The sequence below is a fragment of the Plectrocnemia conspersa genome, unplaced genomic scaffold (assembly GCF_051122295.1).
Source record: "Plectrocnemia conspersa isolate PC_06_02 unplaced genomic scaffold, ASM5112229v1 ptg000002l, whole genome shotgun sequence".
Lineage (NCBI taxonomy): Eukaryota > Metazoa > Arthropoda > Insecta > Trichoptera > Polycentropodidae > Plectrocnemia > Plectrocnemia conspersa.
The window spans coordinates 11,312,334-11,333,967 of record NW_028277166.1 but is presented as its reverse complement, the minus strand read 5'-3'; the positions used below and the strand labels follow the sequence as shown (position 1 = coordinate 11,333,967).

At 31.3% G+C, this 21,634-nt stretch overlaps 1 protein-coding gene across 4 annotated transcripts in view; it reads right to left on the bottom strand.

Annotated features, from left to right (window-relative positions):
• Positions 1 to 18,532, bottom strand: part of rho-5 (rhomboid-5) — a 210,099-nt gene extending 191,567 nt beyond the window's left edge. For 2 of the 4 annotated variants that reach the window (XM_088205857.1, XM_088205858.1), the window contains exons 1-3: positions 17,809 to 18,532; positions 11,357 to 11,469; positions 8,207 to 9,166 (exon numbers count right to left, since the gene is read on the bottom strand). In XM_088205857.1, the coding sequence (XP_088061983.1) occupies positions 8,207 to 9,144 (938 nt within the window). In that variant the 5' untranslated portion in view covers positions 9,145 to 9,166; positions 11,357 to 11,469; positions 17,809 to 18,532. Of the gene's footprint in view, positions 1 to 4,210; positions 4,358 to 8,206; positions 9,167 to 11,356; positions 11,470 to 17,808 lie in introns of those variants that run through there. The other 2 variants (XM_088205859.1, XM_088205860.1) reach the window with 1 other exon arrangement.
• Positions 18,533 to 21,634: the final 3,102 nt, after the last annotated feature.

The following is a 21,634-nucleotide window of genomic DNA, read 5'->3' as shown; positions in this document are numbered from 1 at the left end:
ACAAAAAAGATTCAAACCCTACATCCTAAAAATATTTTTTTTGCTTGGTTGAAAAATGCAAGTAATTAATAATCTTAAATTATTATTAATACATATACGAGTATATATTGTTGTAATTTATTTACTTTGAACAAAATTGCAAATTACACTAATCATATCTAAAAATTATAATTAAATCTTTTTCTTAGAAAGAAAAAACAGCAAATTGGAAAAAATACATTTTATCTTTATATGTTATACAGCATTTGTACATACAAATGTGTCATACATACATGCAACATAGAAATGTTCAATACAATCGTTTCATATTGAAAATTTTCATCTCACAAAGAAACAGTAAGATGATAAAGCGACGTATAATTTTTCCGGTCTCTGTTAAATCCTTACAATGTCTACACACATGCGAATACGTATACGTACATACACACACACGTAAAGTAAAGGCACATCCGACATCCGATAAAATTATATTCAAAGGAATATTCTGACGGATCAGGATTATTGCGAAGCTTTTTATGGTCGAATTATTCGCCTCCGGTATTGTCCTCGCGACAAAGGTACGGCCCCTTCGTTAGAAATACCGCATGAAAATATATGTAATAACGTAATATATAAAAAAAATATCAGTACACGTATGTATGCATGTACATATGTGTAAATACACACATACATACTGTATACATGGATACTTTAAGGGCCCAGAATGCGAGCATTGTCCCGATGGCAATTCTGTCCCGTCAGTAATATAGAATTAGTCGTGGAAATAGCATGTGGGTCCACTTAGATACTACTTTACAGAACCGTTTCCCTTTTGAAACGATTTTATATTACATTTTATAAGCGATTTAGATTTGTACGGGCGATTTGACACAAACGAGACTATAGGCTTTATGTAATCCATAAAAAAATATACATCATAACTGTAGAACGTCGTGAGATTCGCGACCGATGTTTGGGATGTAATTTATTTTTGTATAACATTTATTATTTAGAAGACAATTCAAAGCTACAAGTTTTCCCTGATAAAATCATATTGGCGGATTAAGGATTGAGAATATCGATCCACTTACACATAAGGGTCGGTAACCTTTGTCGGTAGACTCCTACACTGCAAATGTAATCAAAGTTTAGCTAGATTTATTTTCCCAAGAAAACTTTTTGACATTTTATTTGAGATTTAAATTAACAATATATGTATCTTATAAATTCCTATTTTTGTTGTAAAAACATAGATATTGACCTTGAATAATATACTACTATATCCTTAAATCTCTTAAATTTAATAGTCCGAGCAAAGGGAAAATTGTGAATGTTATAAAATTCCCGTAATACTATTTTTAAGCTTTCGACGAAACATAAGTTAGCCCAACGCGTTACAACATAATAAACACAATCAACAACTACTAAGTAAGTACTGAGACACCAGACTGGAATCTAAATCTGTAAATCAGTAACATACATTTTATTAATTATAAAAAATTACTACAACTTACAATCAATAGATGTACTTACAAGCATGAGAAACAAAACCCCCTGCGTGTTAATCAGCAAGTAGGCATATTGACCGCTAGAGCTTAAAAGTACTTAACATAAATTTCAAAAGATTAATGCTCGACGCAGGCCGTTCAAGATTCTCTTTATACTAGGACTTGCCCAAGAAATTTCCTACATAAAACTGTAAAAGATGGAATACTTCAGACACATGATTCGATGTCCAAAATATGAACTTTTTCATACCGCAATAATGGAAAAAATGAATCGAAAAAAATAAGATATTTTGTAGTAGCACATACGCCTATAGGCTGTGATGGCAGTCGAATAAATGTTGAAAGAGATATCTGTAGTCTATAGTCTGGAGTCGGACATGATATTAGAAGAAAAAGAAGCAGACCGTACGTGACAATAGACGGATGCATCACAATGGCCATCAATGATATTATTACATATATTGTATCGACAGCACTTTGAGGATGTCTTAATAAATTCATGTGAAAGAAGAACGATACTTTCACAAGAAAGTATCGTTCATAAAAATGTATTACAATAGCGTTCAAAACCTGCTTGAACGACAAGTGTCAAACGTTTTCAACCTGTTTAAAAACAATGCAACGGTCAGAGGCAATACCACACTCCAGTTCATTGTAATTCACCGCTTCATCAAAAGTAGACGATACCAAAATCTCTCTAGTTTGTCTTTATATATAAATGGGGATAAACAGGGTGTCTCAGTATTTATACATACTCTCTAACTTAGACCATCAAGATCAACCGCTGACCAATGACAAACGTAGAAGAGCAAAAAAGCAGCCGCTTCTCTCTTCACGTCATCCTGGTTCAGCACAAGGTCCAGAACCCAGCGTTCAACCCGATTTAAAAACGACTGGATCCTTAGGTTACAGACATGTTACCATAACATATTTATCTTTTATCAAAATATACACCCCTGATAACTGGCCTGGACATTATTTATTACTATATTTATCTGTGAGATCAGGAAAATCTAGGAAAACATATTTTGTGATGATGGACCAGAATCATAATTATATAATAATCACCAATTCCAATCTCTTAAATACGATAAAAATCAAAAAACACTAGAGGCTATATGAGATTCGAACCCGAGTCTTTCATGTATTAGTCACTGATTTATACCACTACTATATCGTACTGGTTTTAATTATTTGCATATTTTTTTATCTCACTTTAGAATGCAATAAATTTAACTTAATTTTTTTTCGATTTTACATCTATTTAAATTTCAAAAAAATATTGAGGTTTACTGTATTAAAAAATATGCTACATCATTTTATAAAACAACCTCAACTGATTTGATATCGTAATGAACGGCTTACTATTCATAGGAGAAGCCTAAACAATTTTCAAAATGCAATTACAATTTTAGCAAATGCAATTCGACCTACAAATTTTCCAGCTTGTCCGTTTATAGTCACAGTCATATATTCAGTCTGCCCACATTTCATGAATGTATAAGTTGCAATTTCAAGAACTAATAAAAATATCATTATTATATCTTAATTATTCAAGTTTAGCTTAATACATTTTTTAACTCTCAAATAACACATATATGTATAATAATAGTTATCCATAAAAAAATAGAATATGTATAGAATATGCAAGGCATAAAATAGTTCTTAGAAATGTGCCTCCAAAAGCATTCACAATTTTGCAAAGACTTAGAAAATCAATCAAAATAAAAAAAAAGTTTGTATGAAACGAATGACTATTCTACAAAAATCACCGTTTTTCAAATGGTAATTTTAATGTATCACTCACGTGGGTATTATTTGTAATAAGACATGTAAAGTAATGGGGTTTGTGATAATACGAAAATACGAGACACTTAAATAATATAATCATATTACGAATTGTATATTCACGTAGTGCTTAGTCTATTATAATATGGAATATTATTACGATGATTACTGTTTCTAAGATACAATATTGTAATTGAAATATATAATACGGATGTTTTGTCGAAACCAAATTTTTTACTCTGAAACACGCTCTTATGTTGCAATCTTAGTGATAGCAATCTGATTCCTGAATAATGTATCTTTCATATCGTATATTTTAATTTTATTCTTATTTAATACTACTAAAATATATATATTTAATATTTGTTTGTATTTTAGTTATATTTCAGTGTTTTTACTAGCATTGCCGTCAATGTAATATATTCACGATATAAATACAAAGTTTATGATATTCTAATCAGTTTACGAATTTCCACAAACTCCCGTTTTACTTTATTTATATTAGATAAATAATATTTCTACACCTAAATATATTTTTAATATATAACTAGTGAAAATTTAATTTTGTTTTACCTAGTTATAACTCAATTGCAATGTAAAATTGTATCGCGAAAAACGTATTTTTAAAAACACTATATCACTAACATATTAAAAGTATAGATAACATTTACGATATCATATAGATGTAATTGCTGTTTTATTAAGATCAAAACATTGATAAAATTACAAATATACTTATTATTGATTAAATGTCAAATAAATATATATTCTAATAATTCCCATAAAACATGAACATTCTTGATCATTCCAATTTTCAATTACTATAAATAAACATTAAACTAGTTGCAACTGAATGAGGTTATGGAACATACGATGATGTTTACAAGCTATCATTGACACCCATACAAAAAATAATGTCAATAAAATAAGGTTACCTTGAATATATTCTGTCCGCATATAGAAGCTCATACTTTGGTACACGACACTTTGCGATTTAAACCAGAACTAAGCGCAATAAATATAAATTTGTGCATTGGTCATGACCATTCACATTCACAGTATGAACCAAGCCTTCTTTTACCAGCTGTTGCCACCTGGTGGACAAGGAGCACAACTTAAAAGATAATGAAATCTGACTGGTGATCAGACGTGCTCTACCTTTGAATTTGATAAAATAATAGTAATATACTTCACGTTTGTATATAATATTGCCATTTCGCAACTGCGGCTTTATCGGGTCCAATCATTTTCGCGAAATTGCATATTTATTGAGCGTAATATCTATGCAAATTAGCTAAACCTATTTAACGGTGGATCTAAAATCGCGACATAAAATCCGATTACCTATTGTGCGGTACCTCTGAAATTGTTTGCCGAAATTGACTTTTGAACGCTCTGTGCGGTACCTACTTATATGGAAAATCTGCTCCGTTCGCAAATATGTTTTTGAATAACAATATATTGCTACTGAGTAAATTACTCAAATGTATGACCAATCGGGCAAGTGACGAAATTATAACGATAAACCGTTTCATAACACTTTTTTCCGATTGTTATTCGTTTTGCTGATGTCACATATTACTATTGTTATAATAAAAGTCGTGTGCTAATATCATAAAGAGTAATACGATGGGCTTAAATATAAATAATTTAACTCCATAACTGTCAATTTTACAAAAGGAACATGAAAATTTAGTAAGTGTATGATATATTTTTTTCAAAGGCATAATTTTAATCAATACATCCACATATACTTATTTTTTATTTTTTGTGATTACTTGGATGTAAAACTTTCATACAACATAAGATGGTCGATATGACAATTTAATTTACAAGATTTTTAAATATATATATATATATATATATATATATATATATATATATATATATATATATATATATATATATATATATATATATATATATATATATATATATATATGGTTAATATTTCTAGGAGTCGGATTACTCCGCGTACTTTTTTGATTCCGTGTGGAATCATGGTCCCTACGTTTCGGCCAGATTCGCCCAGCCATCCTCAGGGGAAAATTGAGAATATGAACATCCGGTGTGGGCAAAGCCCAGCATGTGGTTGTTCAGATCATTCATCAAATCATTCAACCACATATATATATATATATATATATATATATATATATATATATATATATATATATATATATATATATATATATATATATATATATATATATATATATATATATATATATATATATATATATATATATATATATATATATATATATATATATATATATATATATATATATATATATATATATATATATATATATATATATATATACTCTAACGATACATTTTTTACGGAACACACTACTGCAAATTTCTAAGTCAATGCATTAACCTAAAGGTATGTATTTAGATAAATTAACCAACACGATAGACCAGTATAAATTTGTGACTAATGCCTGAAAGACGTGGTTTTCAATTCCATATAAACCCTAGTATTGTTTATTGTCTATTTTGAAAGATCGAAATTAGTTATTATTATAACATAATAAGTCTGATCGATCATCATATAATAGGTTTTCCTAGATTTTCTCAATCTTACAGATGAATATCGAGAAAAATTATTTAAATCGTGCATAGTGACATTTATTGATTCAAAGCTCTAATAATAATTTATAATAATTTAAATAATTGTCACTGATTTACAGACTTATCTCTCTACTAATATAGTCATTATTGTTTGTGTTTATCCCATTGCAATGAAAGAATTACAGTAAATAAATAAATAAAATACAGAGTTAAGCCAAAGTCTACACAGCCTAACACAGCACTAGATGCAAGATTATTTTTTTTTATATTTATGAACTGTCATCAGTGTCTACAGCTATTCAACATTTTACATTAGTTTTTTTAAAGTTAATTATGCATTAACATTTTCAAAAATGGAAAGATTAGGTTGTGCAATGATTAAGTGCTTAACCTTGAAACATGTTCAATAAGACATGGTAAACAATTTGCCATTTAAACCAATGGGTAGAAAGTGGAAAACTGAATTTAAAAATGAAAATCAAAGTATTGATGCTAAAATTTGCAATAAAAGGCAAAAAAAGTGTTTTTTAATAAATAAAAATTTGAATATAAATTAAATAAGTACTTTTAAACACTTTAAAATGGCTTAAAAACAAGCAATACAGCAGCGATCAATGTAAAAGTTTAGTTTTAAGAGTAAATAAAAAAGTAAAAGTGCTAGTAAATGCCCTGAATCGAATTGAACAACTACTATTATGCTGCAGAAAAAATTGTATTAATCAAGTCGTTCGAATGCGAAGGCATTTAACAAATACATGATGCTTCAGCAGTGTAAATCAGACAGCTGTCAATAATCAGGCGTGTTCAAAGTTGCAAATGTTAGTTTACAACAACACATTTACGAAATGTATCGCCTAACTAAATGCTTATCAAATGAAATTTACGTACTTATTATCGAAAGCAACACATCCAGAGACAAAAGACAAAAGGATTTGGTTCTCCAATATGCAATCATGACCACACTAGGACCATTAAAAATCGTAATCAGATCACATATGGTTATTTAAACACAACCATTTAAATGTAGTAAAAACATTATTTCCAATATGTAACGAATAAAACATTTCAGAAGATTGCAAACAAAGACTAGCCAAAATATTTTTAACGTTTCCTCAGAATTCGTCATTAAATATGAGGGTTTATTTACGACTGTGTTTTTGTCAATCAAAGTTTTTCATCGCGCATCTATTGAATCTGTGGCCTTTGAAAATATTTTTACATTTATTCTGTAAAATACGTATTTTTTAAATATACTTTTTATATGTAATTTAAAAATATATTATTAATAATACATATATACTAATCGTTTATAAATTTTGTAAACTTGAAAAATACGATTACAATGAGAATACTCATAACGGCAAAAAATTTGCTTAAAAGTTCTTCCGAAACTAGTTGACGACAAATTATTTACAAAACTATTCGTCATAAAAAAAAGTTAATTTATTATTATTAATACGTCCACAGTATGCTACAAAGTTACCGATTGCCTAATAATTCTAAAATATACAGGAAACTTTTAGTGAAGTACAAATTTTTATGTTTAGATACATATTTTAATCAGTCGTGTTCAAAGTGCCCTCAATTATAAAAACGCGAAATATAAAAAGTCACCTAACCATAAAAATAAAAATTCCATTTTAAAAGCTAAAATTGCGTGGTGAAAAGAGGATTTAAAAAGTGCTTTCCAAAATTGAAAAAATATCTAACTTTTAATAAAAATCTTACATACAAAATTAGTGCATGAGTTCAGCAGCATCCAATCGAGTGGGATTTGTTTGATGTAAATTTACAAGTGTAAAAATATTCGAAAAAAAATATAGAGTTAATAAGAAAATAATGAATATAACTTAAAAACAAAATCAAATCTGATCTGATTATAATAATAAATCTGAGAAAAGTGCACAAGGCCTTACTAACAACCAACTATCTAGAAGAATGGCACAGAGGGTTTAATCAAAAAAAGGCAATCAGTTATCCCGGCATGTAAATTTCACATACCGTTGTACACTAACATATTGCAGTGTTGAAATATACAATTTTACCCCTAGGATAATAAAAATAAATATGATCTCTATTTTAATTAAAATGTGCATAGACTATTTTTTCAGTTTCCGCCGTTATCAAAACAACATCGTGGGCCGCAAAGTAATTTCCTAAACGAATCGCCTTGGCGCTAGTAAAATACAAAATACGAATTGTGATTCTTGGGTCCCGCGAAGCAACGAGCGTAAATCTCATTTCCTCTCAGAGGATTTTAATTATATAAAGCTGCGCGGACCCCTGCCTAGAAAATCGCGGGTCAGCAGTTTTTGCTAAGGGTCGAGAACGAGTTAGGGGTTAAGACTTACCAGTTCAAAGCGGGCGGAGCGCATCTTCTGGCCTGAAGACAGCACGGAGTGTCCGGCGGCAGCCTGGCGCCGGGGGGCGTGCAGCTTACGTGCCGCCCGCCCGACGCCCCCACATATTCCACGTAGGTCGCCCCCGGCTCGAGAGTCGCTCCGAACTCTCTCTGATACCGCTCTTGCTGATGTCCGTTGTCACCGTGGCTCAACAACGGCGAAGATGAGAACTCGTGCGGAAACCTCGATATCGACGGAGAGTTTCCAGAGCTCTGGCCGTTGGTGGGACCCGGCGGGGGGCAGCATCTCCTCGCGGGAGGACGCGCACGTTGGTACGGTCTATACTGGCGATAAGTTTCTGCATAACGTTCCGAACAGTAGTAAGGAGCACTCGCGGGACCGGGGCGAGGCACGTATCTCTCCACCGGAATGTGGGCCGACGGCGGCACGTATCTCGACACCACCGGGGTCGCGCTAGCCAAGTATCTCGCCGAGGGTAGCGAGTGCGTCTGGGGTCGAGGACGTCTCGGCGAGCGCTCTGGTGACAGCGGGGGAGCCGCCACCGGAGGCGACACGAAGCGGGGCGCCGGGGGAGCCGGCGAGGGCGGAGATCCGTCCGGAGGGTAGCACGGCGACGTCGCTTGGGGCGGAGGGGCAGCGATCGAGGGCGCAGGCGGAGGGGCCACGCTGAACCTCTCGGCGGCGCTCGGAAACCTCTCGCAGCTGTATCTCGGTATCGTCGAGGTTCTCTGCGACGAGTGCCCTCCGTGTCCGCCGTGCGCTCCGTGGCTCCCGTGCCCGCTGTGTCCTCCGTGGTTTCCGTGGCCACTGTGGGATCCGTGCCCGTTGTGGCCTCCATGACCCCCGTGTCCTCCGTGACCCCCATGACCACCGTGGCCACCGTGCGTTCCGTGCCCGTGTCCATAGCCGTGCTCCTCGGCCGGCATGCTGGCCGCGCCGTCAGGACATCTGAAACAATCACAAATAAGAATGTACTGTATGTGCGAACAATGCTAATGCCATACAAAAAAATCGTTTCTTTGCGAATTCTATAAATAAAAAAAACACAAAAGCTATAAATGGATATTAGTGAAAAATATTTTATAGATCTGCCAAGTACTGCCCAACTGTTTCTATGGTTCTTAATTATTCGTAGTTTTCAACTATTCGAATATTGAAGAAAAATGAATTATGTTATATAAATTCAAATACAGTTTTCTCAGTATTTACCGATATTCATTTAGTTCACCAATTAGTGGTAAAATCAATTATCTGTCTGTAAAATATTGTTCAATTAAAAATAATTATAGGTTAATAATCGTTAAGCTTTTTGAGTTTTATAAAATATACATAACACAATACTGTGCAAATTGCTGATGAAATTCGTAATGTATTATTATATACTTTTTAATCAGCAACGTCAATTCAGCTTTTTTTAAGTAACCATAATTAAGAGCAGTTACGATTGAATTAATTCAGAAAAAATTATGAAACATTTTATATAGATATTTTTCTCAAATCTAATGTATATACAATAGCTAATAATGTTTGGAACGAATTTAATATGCAAAAGATCAGATCTGTGTCGGCATATTTGCATATAAATTAAATAAGTAGAAATATATTAACTGCGATCGTAACATTGAATTGATTGAAATAAAATACAAAAACTTCGCAAAAATTTGCGACACCTGTTTTTGAGATAAGCGTTAAACGACAAGAAAGTGTGGACCTTTCTAACATTTTTTTTGTTCAACGAACGAATTCCGCGAATTTTGGTCATAGTAGATACGTTCGATAAACATTCTATTCACAAATGTTTTTCGAATGCGTAAAAAAGTTTTTTTATTGAGAAGAAGCGCCTCAATATCTCACATTTTGAAACAAATTAAAGGTGCGTAAAGGATTATAGATTTTGGGGCGGCATTAGTCAGTCGGGTATATTGAATAAAAAAACTATTAAATGTGTTTCTCAAGTATTCTAAGATTTTTTAAATTTCATTCGAGATAGTATAAACGAATATTTTTTGAATATTCGATAAATTATTCAAATATTCATATAGTTGAAAATCGGATGAATCGTTCGAATATTTGAATACTATATTTAAAACCTACTGGTTTCCAAACTAAGGGGCACGAAAAATTAAACCTTTAATCTTTTATTATACATTTATTCTTAATAGGTGTGGATAACTGTTTGACTACTTACAAGAGAAAATCCCCAAAACCCCATAAAAATAAGATTCATTTTATTATATAATATTTACCACTAGAAAGTATTATGAAAAATAGATGCCACTATAGCATGCAGCATTTCTACCATCACGTTTGCTAAATTTAAATTAAAACCTCTTTAGGTTATTCAAAATAGTGCTATAAAATATTATTAAATTTTCCATTCGATACTCACACATCACATCAATATTCTACCACAATATGAACTAATACTTATAACTAAAAAATGCCAAAAATAAAATCGATTACAAACACTAAATTTAAATTCAGAAAACAGATATATATTTATAAAACTAGATCTGTCGACGATTTACACATCACACAAGCATTTTCTAAGAAGTATGGCAGAAATTTCAAATAATATAGTATTGATAAAATATTTTATTTATTTAATTCAGAAAACATATTAGTTTTACGTTATACTGTAGATAACAAATAATCATAAGTTTCAGGTTTGTTTTAATTTCTAAAAATTATTTTTTAAATTATTAGTCTAAATACTATTCTACGTACCATTATTTTAATATATTTTCAACCAGCGAGAACTGTTAGGACATTCCTTATATGTATTGTTCAATTTCCCAAAGGATACTGGGGTGAAAGAACCGCATTGATCTCCTCTAGCACTTTGGGGCGGCCTTGCCCACTTTTCTCAAAATACACATCCATTCCTTTCGCCCTACATCATCCATTTCGCATTAACTCGCCTATCGCATTTTCTGCGACTTCGTAAAAGTTTCCACTTACTTCGTGTTTTACAACCTTTTACAATGTTTTAACTCGTCTCGCATAAAACTCATCATTTCGGCCTACGGTTTCTTTTATTCTACGCGACATAGATAGATGTGTATGTGTTTTTTCGTTCAAAATGTCTAACTTTCCTAGATTTTTGAATTGATTTTTTACAAAGGTCTTTAGACTCACCTGTAAATGTTTGCAGATTGAATTTTTGGGGCGAGGTTAGGGGCGGCGGCCTAGCGGGGGGCGCGGGGCGCCGCCCTGGGCCCCGCCACCATCACTGGTTCATGATTGTACACCTGTAAACAACAAAATAATATGTTATTTTTAGCATATATATATACAGTAATCCGTTAAATAATTTTAAAATCAACATCCTGACTCAAGACTCAAATGAATCGATGCGAAAAGTTTGTATTGAAAATTAAGTCATGAATCAAAAAGCTATGCACAATGGACCTTAACTTCCCTTTTAATCTTGAGATGGCCTTAAATATGTTTAATATTTGCCCCATCCGCTATTTTATATATTTTTGTAAAGGAGCAACAGCTGTTATTGACAATTATCTCACGATTATTATCGACAGCTGAGGGGGCCTTAATTTTTTGTTATAACAATAGGAAAATATCAATTATGAGTTAAGCTCAAAATTTAATGGTCAAATAAAGAGTAATTATATAATCGAAGAAACTAGACATTGATGTCAATTATTAAATATTTGCAAAATCCAGAATCTTTCAATAGTCAAAAAAAGGATGACTTCTTTATTTATTCTTTAAGCGCGACTCGCGACCCTCGCGACTCCAGAAAATCATTAGAATCCATTGAAGAAATCTAAAATTTATCAATGACGCAACAATTAGAGAAAAGAGTATTGTAATAAAACCAACATCTTACGGATTAACGGGAAAGAATTTAAAATATTTTAATCGACGGACAAGAGGACTTGCCCATTAAACCAACATCAACATAAAACTAGAGGAATTTTTCTACGGCCGAAATTTTTTAACAAAATAAAAGAACGAGGATGTTTGATTCAACTTTCGATGGCATGTGTTTTAAATGGTTATTTTAAGAATTATATGTATCTGCAATACTTTACTGTTTTACATACATTTTTTCATTCATCAAAATTTCTCGAAAAATCTCGAGAATTCTCATTTCACATTGAGAAATCAGAATGCCTATACTCAACCCATCTCTTTTTAACTTGAAAAATACTAAAAAAAGTAAACAATTTAAAAGTAGTTTTAGAATTTTTCGCAAAATTCAGTAATAAATATTATTCAAGAATTAATGTAGAAAATAATAATTAAAAAAATATTACTTTTTAATTAGTCTTACTTATTATCAAGTTTTAAATTACAGTTAATTAATAACTAAATACATACGTAGCCCACCATTGGCAGTATATACATAAGTATAGATTAAACTTTGACACGATTATTCAAGTTTTTAATAATAAACTTCGAAAAAACTTAATCATGAGTTTTATCTCTTTGACGAATGTTTTTTCCAAATTTTATGTATATAGTATATATTTTTATTTTTCTTTAATGGAAACGGCGAGTAATTCAATTATAAAATTATTTATTCACAGCCGTATCTTTCTATCTCAGTCTTTCAAAATTAAACGAAACACTGTAAATATAGACTTCATTTTTTACATTGTGTATTTGAAAAGCTTTCATTTTATTCCATCAAAAGACTCGCAGTCTCTCTGTACCTTGTCAATGAACAAGACAAGTGTTATTAAATAACCAACGAGAAAATAGATTTGATGGATAACAAATTTAATATAAGGGGGAATTTACAGGAACTGAAAAAATCTAATTACGAAAGGTTCTTATAAATTGAAATATTTAAATGAAAATTGAAGGCGAAAAACATAAATAATCGTAAAACATAAATAATCCTACTTATGATTTTTAATAACCATTTGCAACAAGGATTTCAATTTAGTGTGAACAAAAATATTATTCTGCGTATTCTATTATATACGTAATTTCGTATTCTATAAATAACTTAGAGATCAAACAAAATCTTTTCAACCATAGCTCAATGCCTACAAAGATATGGAAGGGAAAATCCTGATAGAGAAAGATGAAATCATAGAGAGATTGTATAAATTCTTTGAAAATCTACAAAATACCGCAGAGGAGCAAAATTGTACCCATGAAGCAGCATACTTCTCATCAGAGATGAACAGAGTTTACAATACTAGTGATGCAGAGATGAAAGAAGTAAGATCACGCAACTGATTTGTTTTAATAACTAAGCTATGAATTATGCTTAATATATTTATTTTAGTTACGAGCATTTTGTGAAACTCTCAAGCAGCACAAATCGCAAAACCATCGAGAGTATGTTGGTAATGAAAGATTTAGTATAATTCGACAGTCATCTTATTCTTTAAATATAAGACTTTTGGCTCTATCAAAAAAAAAAACGAGATTTTAGGAAGTAATGCAACGAAGCGACTGATGTATCACAAAAATGCCTTTTGAAAGATGCTTACAGCAATGGAAACACCATTATACATATAGCTTATTTTTCTAAAAATATATTGAATTTTATTTGTAAGATAATATTTTCTTTCCGTCGTTATATTGTTTCTATATTTAATTAAATAAATGTGAGATTTTCGACTCATTAGATTTCCAGAAGCCTTCCAAGTTTTAACGGAGAAAATTGTTTTTCTCGGAATAAGAATAATCTTTATAAAATATGATTACTATATAAACATTTACTGAGTAGTTTCTATAGAATAAAGTATTAATATTTTATGATTATTCATTATCTTTCTCGGATGTTGTACTTATTCATGGATTGGCGATTATCCGCAGATGAGTTTTCTGTACTGCATTCTATAATGTGCAAGTCTAAACATATTAGTAATTAAAACCACTACTACTCATACTTTAAAAAACATAATACTTGAATGTCGGTGAATGAGAGATTTGCTGTACAGATTAAAGCAAATTATCAATTATTAAAAGTATTTTTAAGCAAATTTGTATTTGTTGAGTCATATATGCTTAATGCACATAAATAATAAAACATCACTTTTTTCAGTGGTCAATTACAAATTCACATTAAATTGTATACTTATATAAAATTAAACGACTCTGACTTTTTTAAATAAAATAAAAAAAAACATTAAAGCGTGCTTATATACAAATGGGTATGCTTATATGGAGTATAAAATACATATGGAAAAGCTTTCAGATATATTACTACAAAATCGACTAGGGAAATAAAACCGGATGGATAATGAAGGATATTTAGAAATTAGAGATGCAAGGTTTAGATAATTCATATCCTTTAGAACAACGGTTTTATTTGTTTGTATTTACAACAACCAGAAAAATAACAGTTTTAATCAAAATTATTCACAAAGTTAAATGCCTATAAAAACACTTTTCTGCATTCACATCACTTCTTTCTACTTTAAATTAATTACACCTAACGTCATTAACAGAAACAAACAAATTCTATTCTACAAAATTTCACTGAACGAATTTCGCACTCAACGGTATTACGAATTGATTCGACCATTTTAGACACACATTACAAGCATAACGTTGTTCCGACTGAGGACCACTAAACACCCGCAGAAATAACAGTAAAAAATCCCTTTCATTTTATTAACTTTTTATATATACTTTCCGAACACCCCCCATATACATTATCTTTACTCTCGCATATAAAGTTACTTGATTCTTTTATTATTTGCAAACTTTTCTTAGCTTACTTCAATACATATATCTCACAGATTATAATTGTAAGATCAAAGTTGAAATGTATAAGCATATTATATACACAAAAAATTGGCTAAAATTAATTCGTATTTGCTTAGGTTGGTTTAGTATTTTTTTTAATGTCATAAGAACCCTTTTCAGTAAGATGTAAATTGAAAACATTAATTTTGAACGTTTTAAGAAGAAATGCCTCTAAATACATATTTATCAATTTTGCGTCATATTCATACATCATTTCAATCCTAATTTTTGAAAATAATAGAATATTTCTAATCTATATTCTTTATTGAATATTTTTAACCAAAGTAATTCACAGTAATCAACGCCTATTTTATAGATAAAATATATAGTTTTTTTTTCTGCTAAATAATATTTATCAATTTTAGTAACATAACTGCACTCACAGAAATACAAATCGCAAAAAACACAAAACCGTATCTGAACATGATAGCTGATAAATATTCACTGAAATCTGATAATGCATATGATTCATAGACAAGAGATTAAGATTGAATGCTGTTGTGTCACTTTTTATTAAATATTGTGATACAATTTTAGTTTAATTTTATTAAAACTAAATATATGCACTGGTAGTTACTGGGGAGAATTTTTTTTTTCTTCCTAACTCAAGTATAACAATTATAGTTAAATTATTAATACTCGAGATGTAATTATGTAGCAATAAAATTATTACATCGAAATAGTTCATAGTAGATACAAGATATTAAGACCTCAACATTACGGAAGAAAGAATAAAAAATTACATTTAATCTTTACTTTGAATTAAAAGTTGAAAATATTTTTTTTTACTGTAAAACAATAACAACAGAGACTAACGTCTATAACTGTCATAATATGTCTTAAAATCTAACAAGAAAGTACAATTAAACAGATCTTGCATAACAAAGCATATAAACCGCCAACATATAGTCACGTTAAATTACCGATAGTATAATGACACTCAATGTTTTTTTTATTATTTTAATTAAAGATACATTGAATGTTACTATTATTGTAAGCAATGCATTTACGTGTCAGATTAATAGATGTTATAATCATCAAAAATTTGGTATCAAATATTAAATACGCGAATAAAAACATCGTGAAACGAAGGATACTGTTCTTTAAGATAATATACCAAATATAAACATTCCATTTGTGAATTTGCTTATTACGTTGATACCGACAGAAAATGAAATATGTACCTTATATATAATATGAAGTTATGTGTAACCAAAAATCTTGAAAGCTGCTTTTTAAATCTTGTACATTTCATTTGCTATGAAAATAACAAGAAAGAATATTGTGGGCGAAAAGCGTGGAAAATATCTGAATATAAAAAAACAACTGAATAGAAAAAAATATATTTATATTATTTCATCTTTTTGAAATAATGTAATAATAGAGGCGTGTAAAACATTTGTAATACAAAGAAAAATATCGTAGTTTTTCCACTTCGTATAATTGAATCTGTATCTCAATCCAGTACGTTTACAAAAGATCAGGAGAAAAATTGAATATTGTATGTGTGGCACAAATCATTAATCCACCAATGGTGTGAATCGTATTTTCTGTCCATAATCCTGGATGTTTGTACATTGTAGAAGAGACAATGAAAAACATCTGATTCTTTCAATTATTTACATTATTATCTCCATAGTTATGAATCAGATAGAAAATCTTTACGCCATAGTAAAACATATTTGAAAAAGCAGGGATTACCACAAAGTAGAATTTTAAAAAAGAGCTCATCAGTCAAAAATAAGTAAAAAAAATAATAATGAAATATATTCTGAAAAACAAACGGATATTTACCTAATATTAAGACATTATATATATTGTTGTTTCTGTAAAAGAGTACTGAAAAAAAACGTACCGTAGATTAAATCTTATTAAAATACGGCAATTGTCCACTCGAACTTTTCATTACATGAAAATATTCAAATCTTTTAGAGCGATACATAATTTTACTTTTCTTCAAGACTAAAACTTTTATCCTGCAAAGTTTATTCAGAAAAGAGAATAACCTGCAAACGATATTGTATTTTATTTAATCATAATTTTAACTTGCACGTAGTCAATATTTCTACGAAGGGGAATCTCAGTACTATGAAATATACCTATGTATTATTAGAACGGATCCACACAAAATATTTAAGTTATTGAATTTAATCAAATATTTCTATAAGAACACGAATTGTTTTTTTTTGAGATTTTTCTCCGAAACAAGCTCATGCGCTATCTTGCACACTATTTCGACCGTCTTTGAAAAGCATACACACTTTTTTAATTCGTCTTTTATTTATAGATATCATTTAATTTCGTACAGATCGATTTAAAATTGATTGTTTCATTTAATTTATTTTTATATATTGTATGCAAAGCGCAAAGGCATTAGGTGCTGAGAATGTATTTAAAAAGTATTTGAGGCTAATATAGTTAATCCAGTTATTTTAATCATTGTGGCAAAATAGTTGTACATATGGTGTTATTTACATTATTGTGTTGTATTAGATATCTATTTTTGAAATTGATTTTTTTCAGATCGATTCACGATATTAACGATAATTGCAATAAACGTCACTGATAACGCTCACGAGAGTTGAAAAATGGCTTGTTACACTATAAACGTCGCTCTTCACATGCCATAGAGTTTTTCATCGAAATCGCAACGTGTGTGAGTGCCTTTAGCGTTTTCCGCCACGTTCGCGATTTACGAGCGGCGTAGCGAAGCATCATTAAAACCATTGTTTCACAGAGCGCTCGTCGAATCTCTCCCCAAAACCAAAAAATAGACTATTCCCTCCCGAAAATAAAAAACAACAAAAGCACTTTAATACGCACTTTGAACCGTTTCGCACACGATCGATACGTACCTCACAAATATAACCGCCGATGACAAAGCCGCCGCAACTTTAATCCAAACCGTGTACGGGCTCACTCACGAATACATAATCCGAACACTGTTTAACATGTTAACAATATCTCGATCGGTTTCATAATAACAACGAGTATCGATCCGATTCAATTATTCGTACTGCGCCTATTCATATTTGCTAAAATTGTGTTTCATTTGCGTACGCCGTGGACCAGCGAGAACGAACGCAGACGATCGATTAGTGTTACGCATTTCGCGCGTATACGTGTGCAGGTGCCTTTATATTAATTAAAAATGTGAGCGCAGATCGAGTGTTTCGAATTAAACGGCCTCGAGAGACATGATTTAATATGTTAAATATCGATAGTGTCGCACGTGCGCGCTTATACAAATTATCGATTGTTGTCGTGGCACACATTCGCCATTTTGTTGTATTTTATTATATATATATATATGTGGGTATTTTATGTGGCAGAAGGGTAAACACTGAGCGGCGGCTACGCGACGAGCTCAAGATGGCGGGCGATCTACGATCGGTGCCTCGGGGCTTCGCCCGGGGCTCCTCGGGGCTGCGGTCGCGACGGGGACGGGAACGCGTCAGCGCCCCCCGGGGGCCATGCTCGCGTGATGGCGGCGTCGCGCGCGGGGCGGCGGTCCTCCGCGAGGCTGAGGGTCGCCCGACTGGGTGTTACGGCCGACGCGGCCGAACATGGCCGCCACGCAGACGCTCAATACGGCACCGGGCGCAGGGGCGAATTCTGCCCCTAAAGCGCATGTTTTCCATTTCACTTATATTCGACTTTTCCACACCGGATTTTCCAAAACATTTTCCACAAATGAAAATCTATTATCACCACCAAAATATACTATTGTAATTATACATGGTTCATCCTAAAAATAGGTATACTGATACACCTATTATTAGTAGAAAAGCTATTCAAGTTAAAACATGTTTTAACTCGAACGGTCGAGTGAGTGCTGCGCTACCTCTGTTTGTGTACGGTTGTTTTTTGATACCTCATTTTGTTTTTAATTTGCCAAAATAGTGTATATTAGCATATTTTCATTTATTCCCAATGTAAATTAGCACAAATAGTTCATTTTTTTTTACAAATTTAAGAAGTATAAAAGACGAAGGTAGGTGACGAATGATTTCAGATCATAATGTATGAATATATCTAGTTTTTCTTTTCGAAAATTTCCTGAGAAAATGTCAAATCGAGAATTCTCATTTTTCGAGAAATTTTATAAGCATTTATTATATAAAATTATTTTTTACGAATATTTTTAAAGCGCTGCATAAGTAAAGTCAGGTTCGTATCTAATATGCATAATTCTTTAAAGGTTTTAATAGGGGTCTGGGAATAACCAAAAATTGTTTATGTTTTTAATAAAAGAAGGCACTTAGATAAGAAACTTTTCCAAACGTATTTGTGCCAGATATTCAAAAATACGCATATTTTTTAGAAAGAACGAAAGTGTTTGAATGACCAACATTTTTTTGTGATTTTCTATTACTCTAACCGGCCGGCGGTTAATCTTTGCTTTGGTGATCTAAGCGCCCGCTCCGATAAAAAGAAATTACGTATGGAAATCGGCAGAATGCAAATTGATTTAGGGCTATTTTTATTTTTCGATAATCCAAAAAGGTTTTTTTATTTTGCTTTTGTGAAAGTAGCAACAACTATTATTGACAATTGTCTCACGATTATTATTGATAGCCGAAGGGGCCTTAAATTTTCTGTTAAAGCATTGGAAAAATATCTATTCCGAGCTAAGCTCGAAATTTCAACGGGCAGTTAAAGAGAAATTATATAATCGAAGAAACCAGAAATTAATGTCATTAATTAAATTTTTGCAAAATTCAGAATCCTTCACTAAGAAATTATTTACAGATTATTAAATGGCTCAAAGAATTCTAAGGACCCTCGCGACTCCATTAAATCGTAAGAATCCATTAAAAAAAATCGAAAATTTATCATTGGTGCAACAATTAGAGAAAGAACTTTCTTTTAGCCTTACAGAGAGTAGTATCGACGGGTAAGAGAACAAATAATTTACAATGCTTATTTGAAGCATTGTTGTCGATTAAACCAACATCAACACAAAACGCGAGGAATTTTTCTACAGCCGATTTTTTTTTTTTTTAATAAAAAAAAGAACGAGGGTGTTTGATTCTACTTTTGATGGCATGTGTTTTTTAGGGTGTTATTTTAAGAATAACATATAGTAAAGTATCTGAAATACTGTATTACATACATTTTTGTAGAAAATATAGAGGATAGTTCTGTGGTATTATGAGCGATATCTAATCCCGAAATTATACATAATCTATAACTTGGCAGACGTAGTCTAATTCTAGAAAATACAAATATACTTTAACAATGAAGGATCGATACCGTGGCAAGACAAGACCATCACGTAATTTAAAACGTACATAAAAATGTGCAATTCACACGGGAATGTACTTGTCATATCCGAAAAAAGTATACGTATTGTGCTTAAAACAACACGACAATAATTAGAAAAAAAACTCTGCAAGAGATTATATTTGATTATCCGTTGTCTTTGTTATTTAGTAACTACGCTGCATATTATTTTGTTTTTGTTAAAAAAAACTAATATGTCAAAATTAAACATATATGAGATATATGTATGTCTAATTTTGTATGAGGGAGGCAGTGATTTTTATTACTTACCTCCTTTTCAGAACCTTCTATATTTGTTGGTCTTTGACATTCAAGAAGTAAACTAAATCAAAGTATAAATACCACAGAGAAGGTTTATAGATGTCACAAATTCCAGCTCCAGAACGCTTTAACGCTTTTATTTTTGCACTCAGCAAACTTTGCATGCATGGACTTGTGAGCCCGGAATTAAATAATGATGAAACTCCAGTTTAACTTTTAGTTTGCATAATGCCTTAACTGACCTATGAAGAAGTTTCAGAACTGATAAAAACATTGTCCTTCAAAATTTGATGAAGCTTGAAAACAGGAACTTTAAAACAATATGGAATTGTATTTTTTTAATATGCTGGATCGTTTCATCCTTTTGAAAACCAGCCTGTAATAGCTCACAATGCTTCGTTTAGAAACTTTTGATAACAAAATGATCAAAATGATTATATGTTAAATTACAATGGAAGTTCTCTGTGCACAGCTGATACAGCTCTAAAAATTCCTATGAAGCAATTAGATAAAAATAAATCTATACTAAATAATAAAATGATGATATGCTTGTTAGATCGCATTAAGTTAAGAGGACCCATAGAATTATCAACTTGTTGAATTATTTTCTAAATTCCAGATAAAGAATCGAGTGATGTGTTTGACTGTATTTACATTTTTTTTTCTTACATTTGCAAAAATATATATTTTTAATAAATTAACGATAATTTCACTATTTTTTCGATGCTTGTTAACAGTAGAAATTGTTAGTGAGGATATTAGGGCTGCCATGAAAGCAGGTCCATGCTTAACGATACAGAAGCTAGCACAAAATACGAGTATCTCATAAATTGTCTGAGGAAAACCTCGCACAGCGAATCTCTATAAGCTAATAATTAATGATTCTAAACAGAAAAGTTTATTTTTAAGTAAAGTTGGATCCTTTACTTTAACACGCGAAGTAAAAGGCAGTCGTTGAATGGCAATCAACCCCCAATTTCCACCCCAAGAACAGGATTACACAGTTATGCATTTGGTTCATTATGAGTTCTTGGATTATAGGCAGACATGTTATGATTAAAATTATAAATCAAAAATACAATTAACTTGCACAATAATTTTCAACAACTACTTATTAAGTAGTGAAGCGTCACA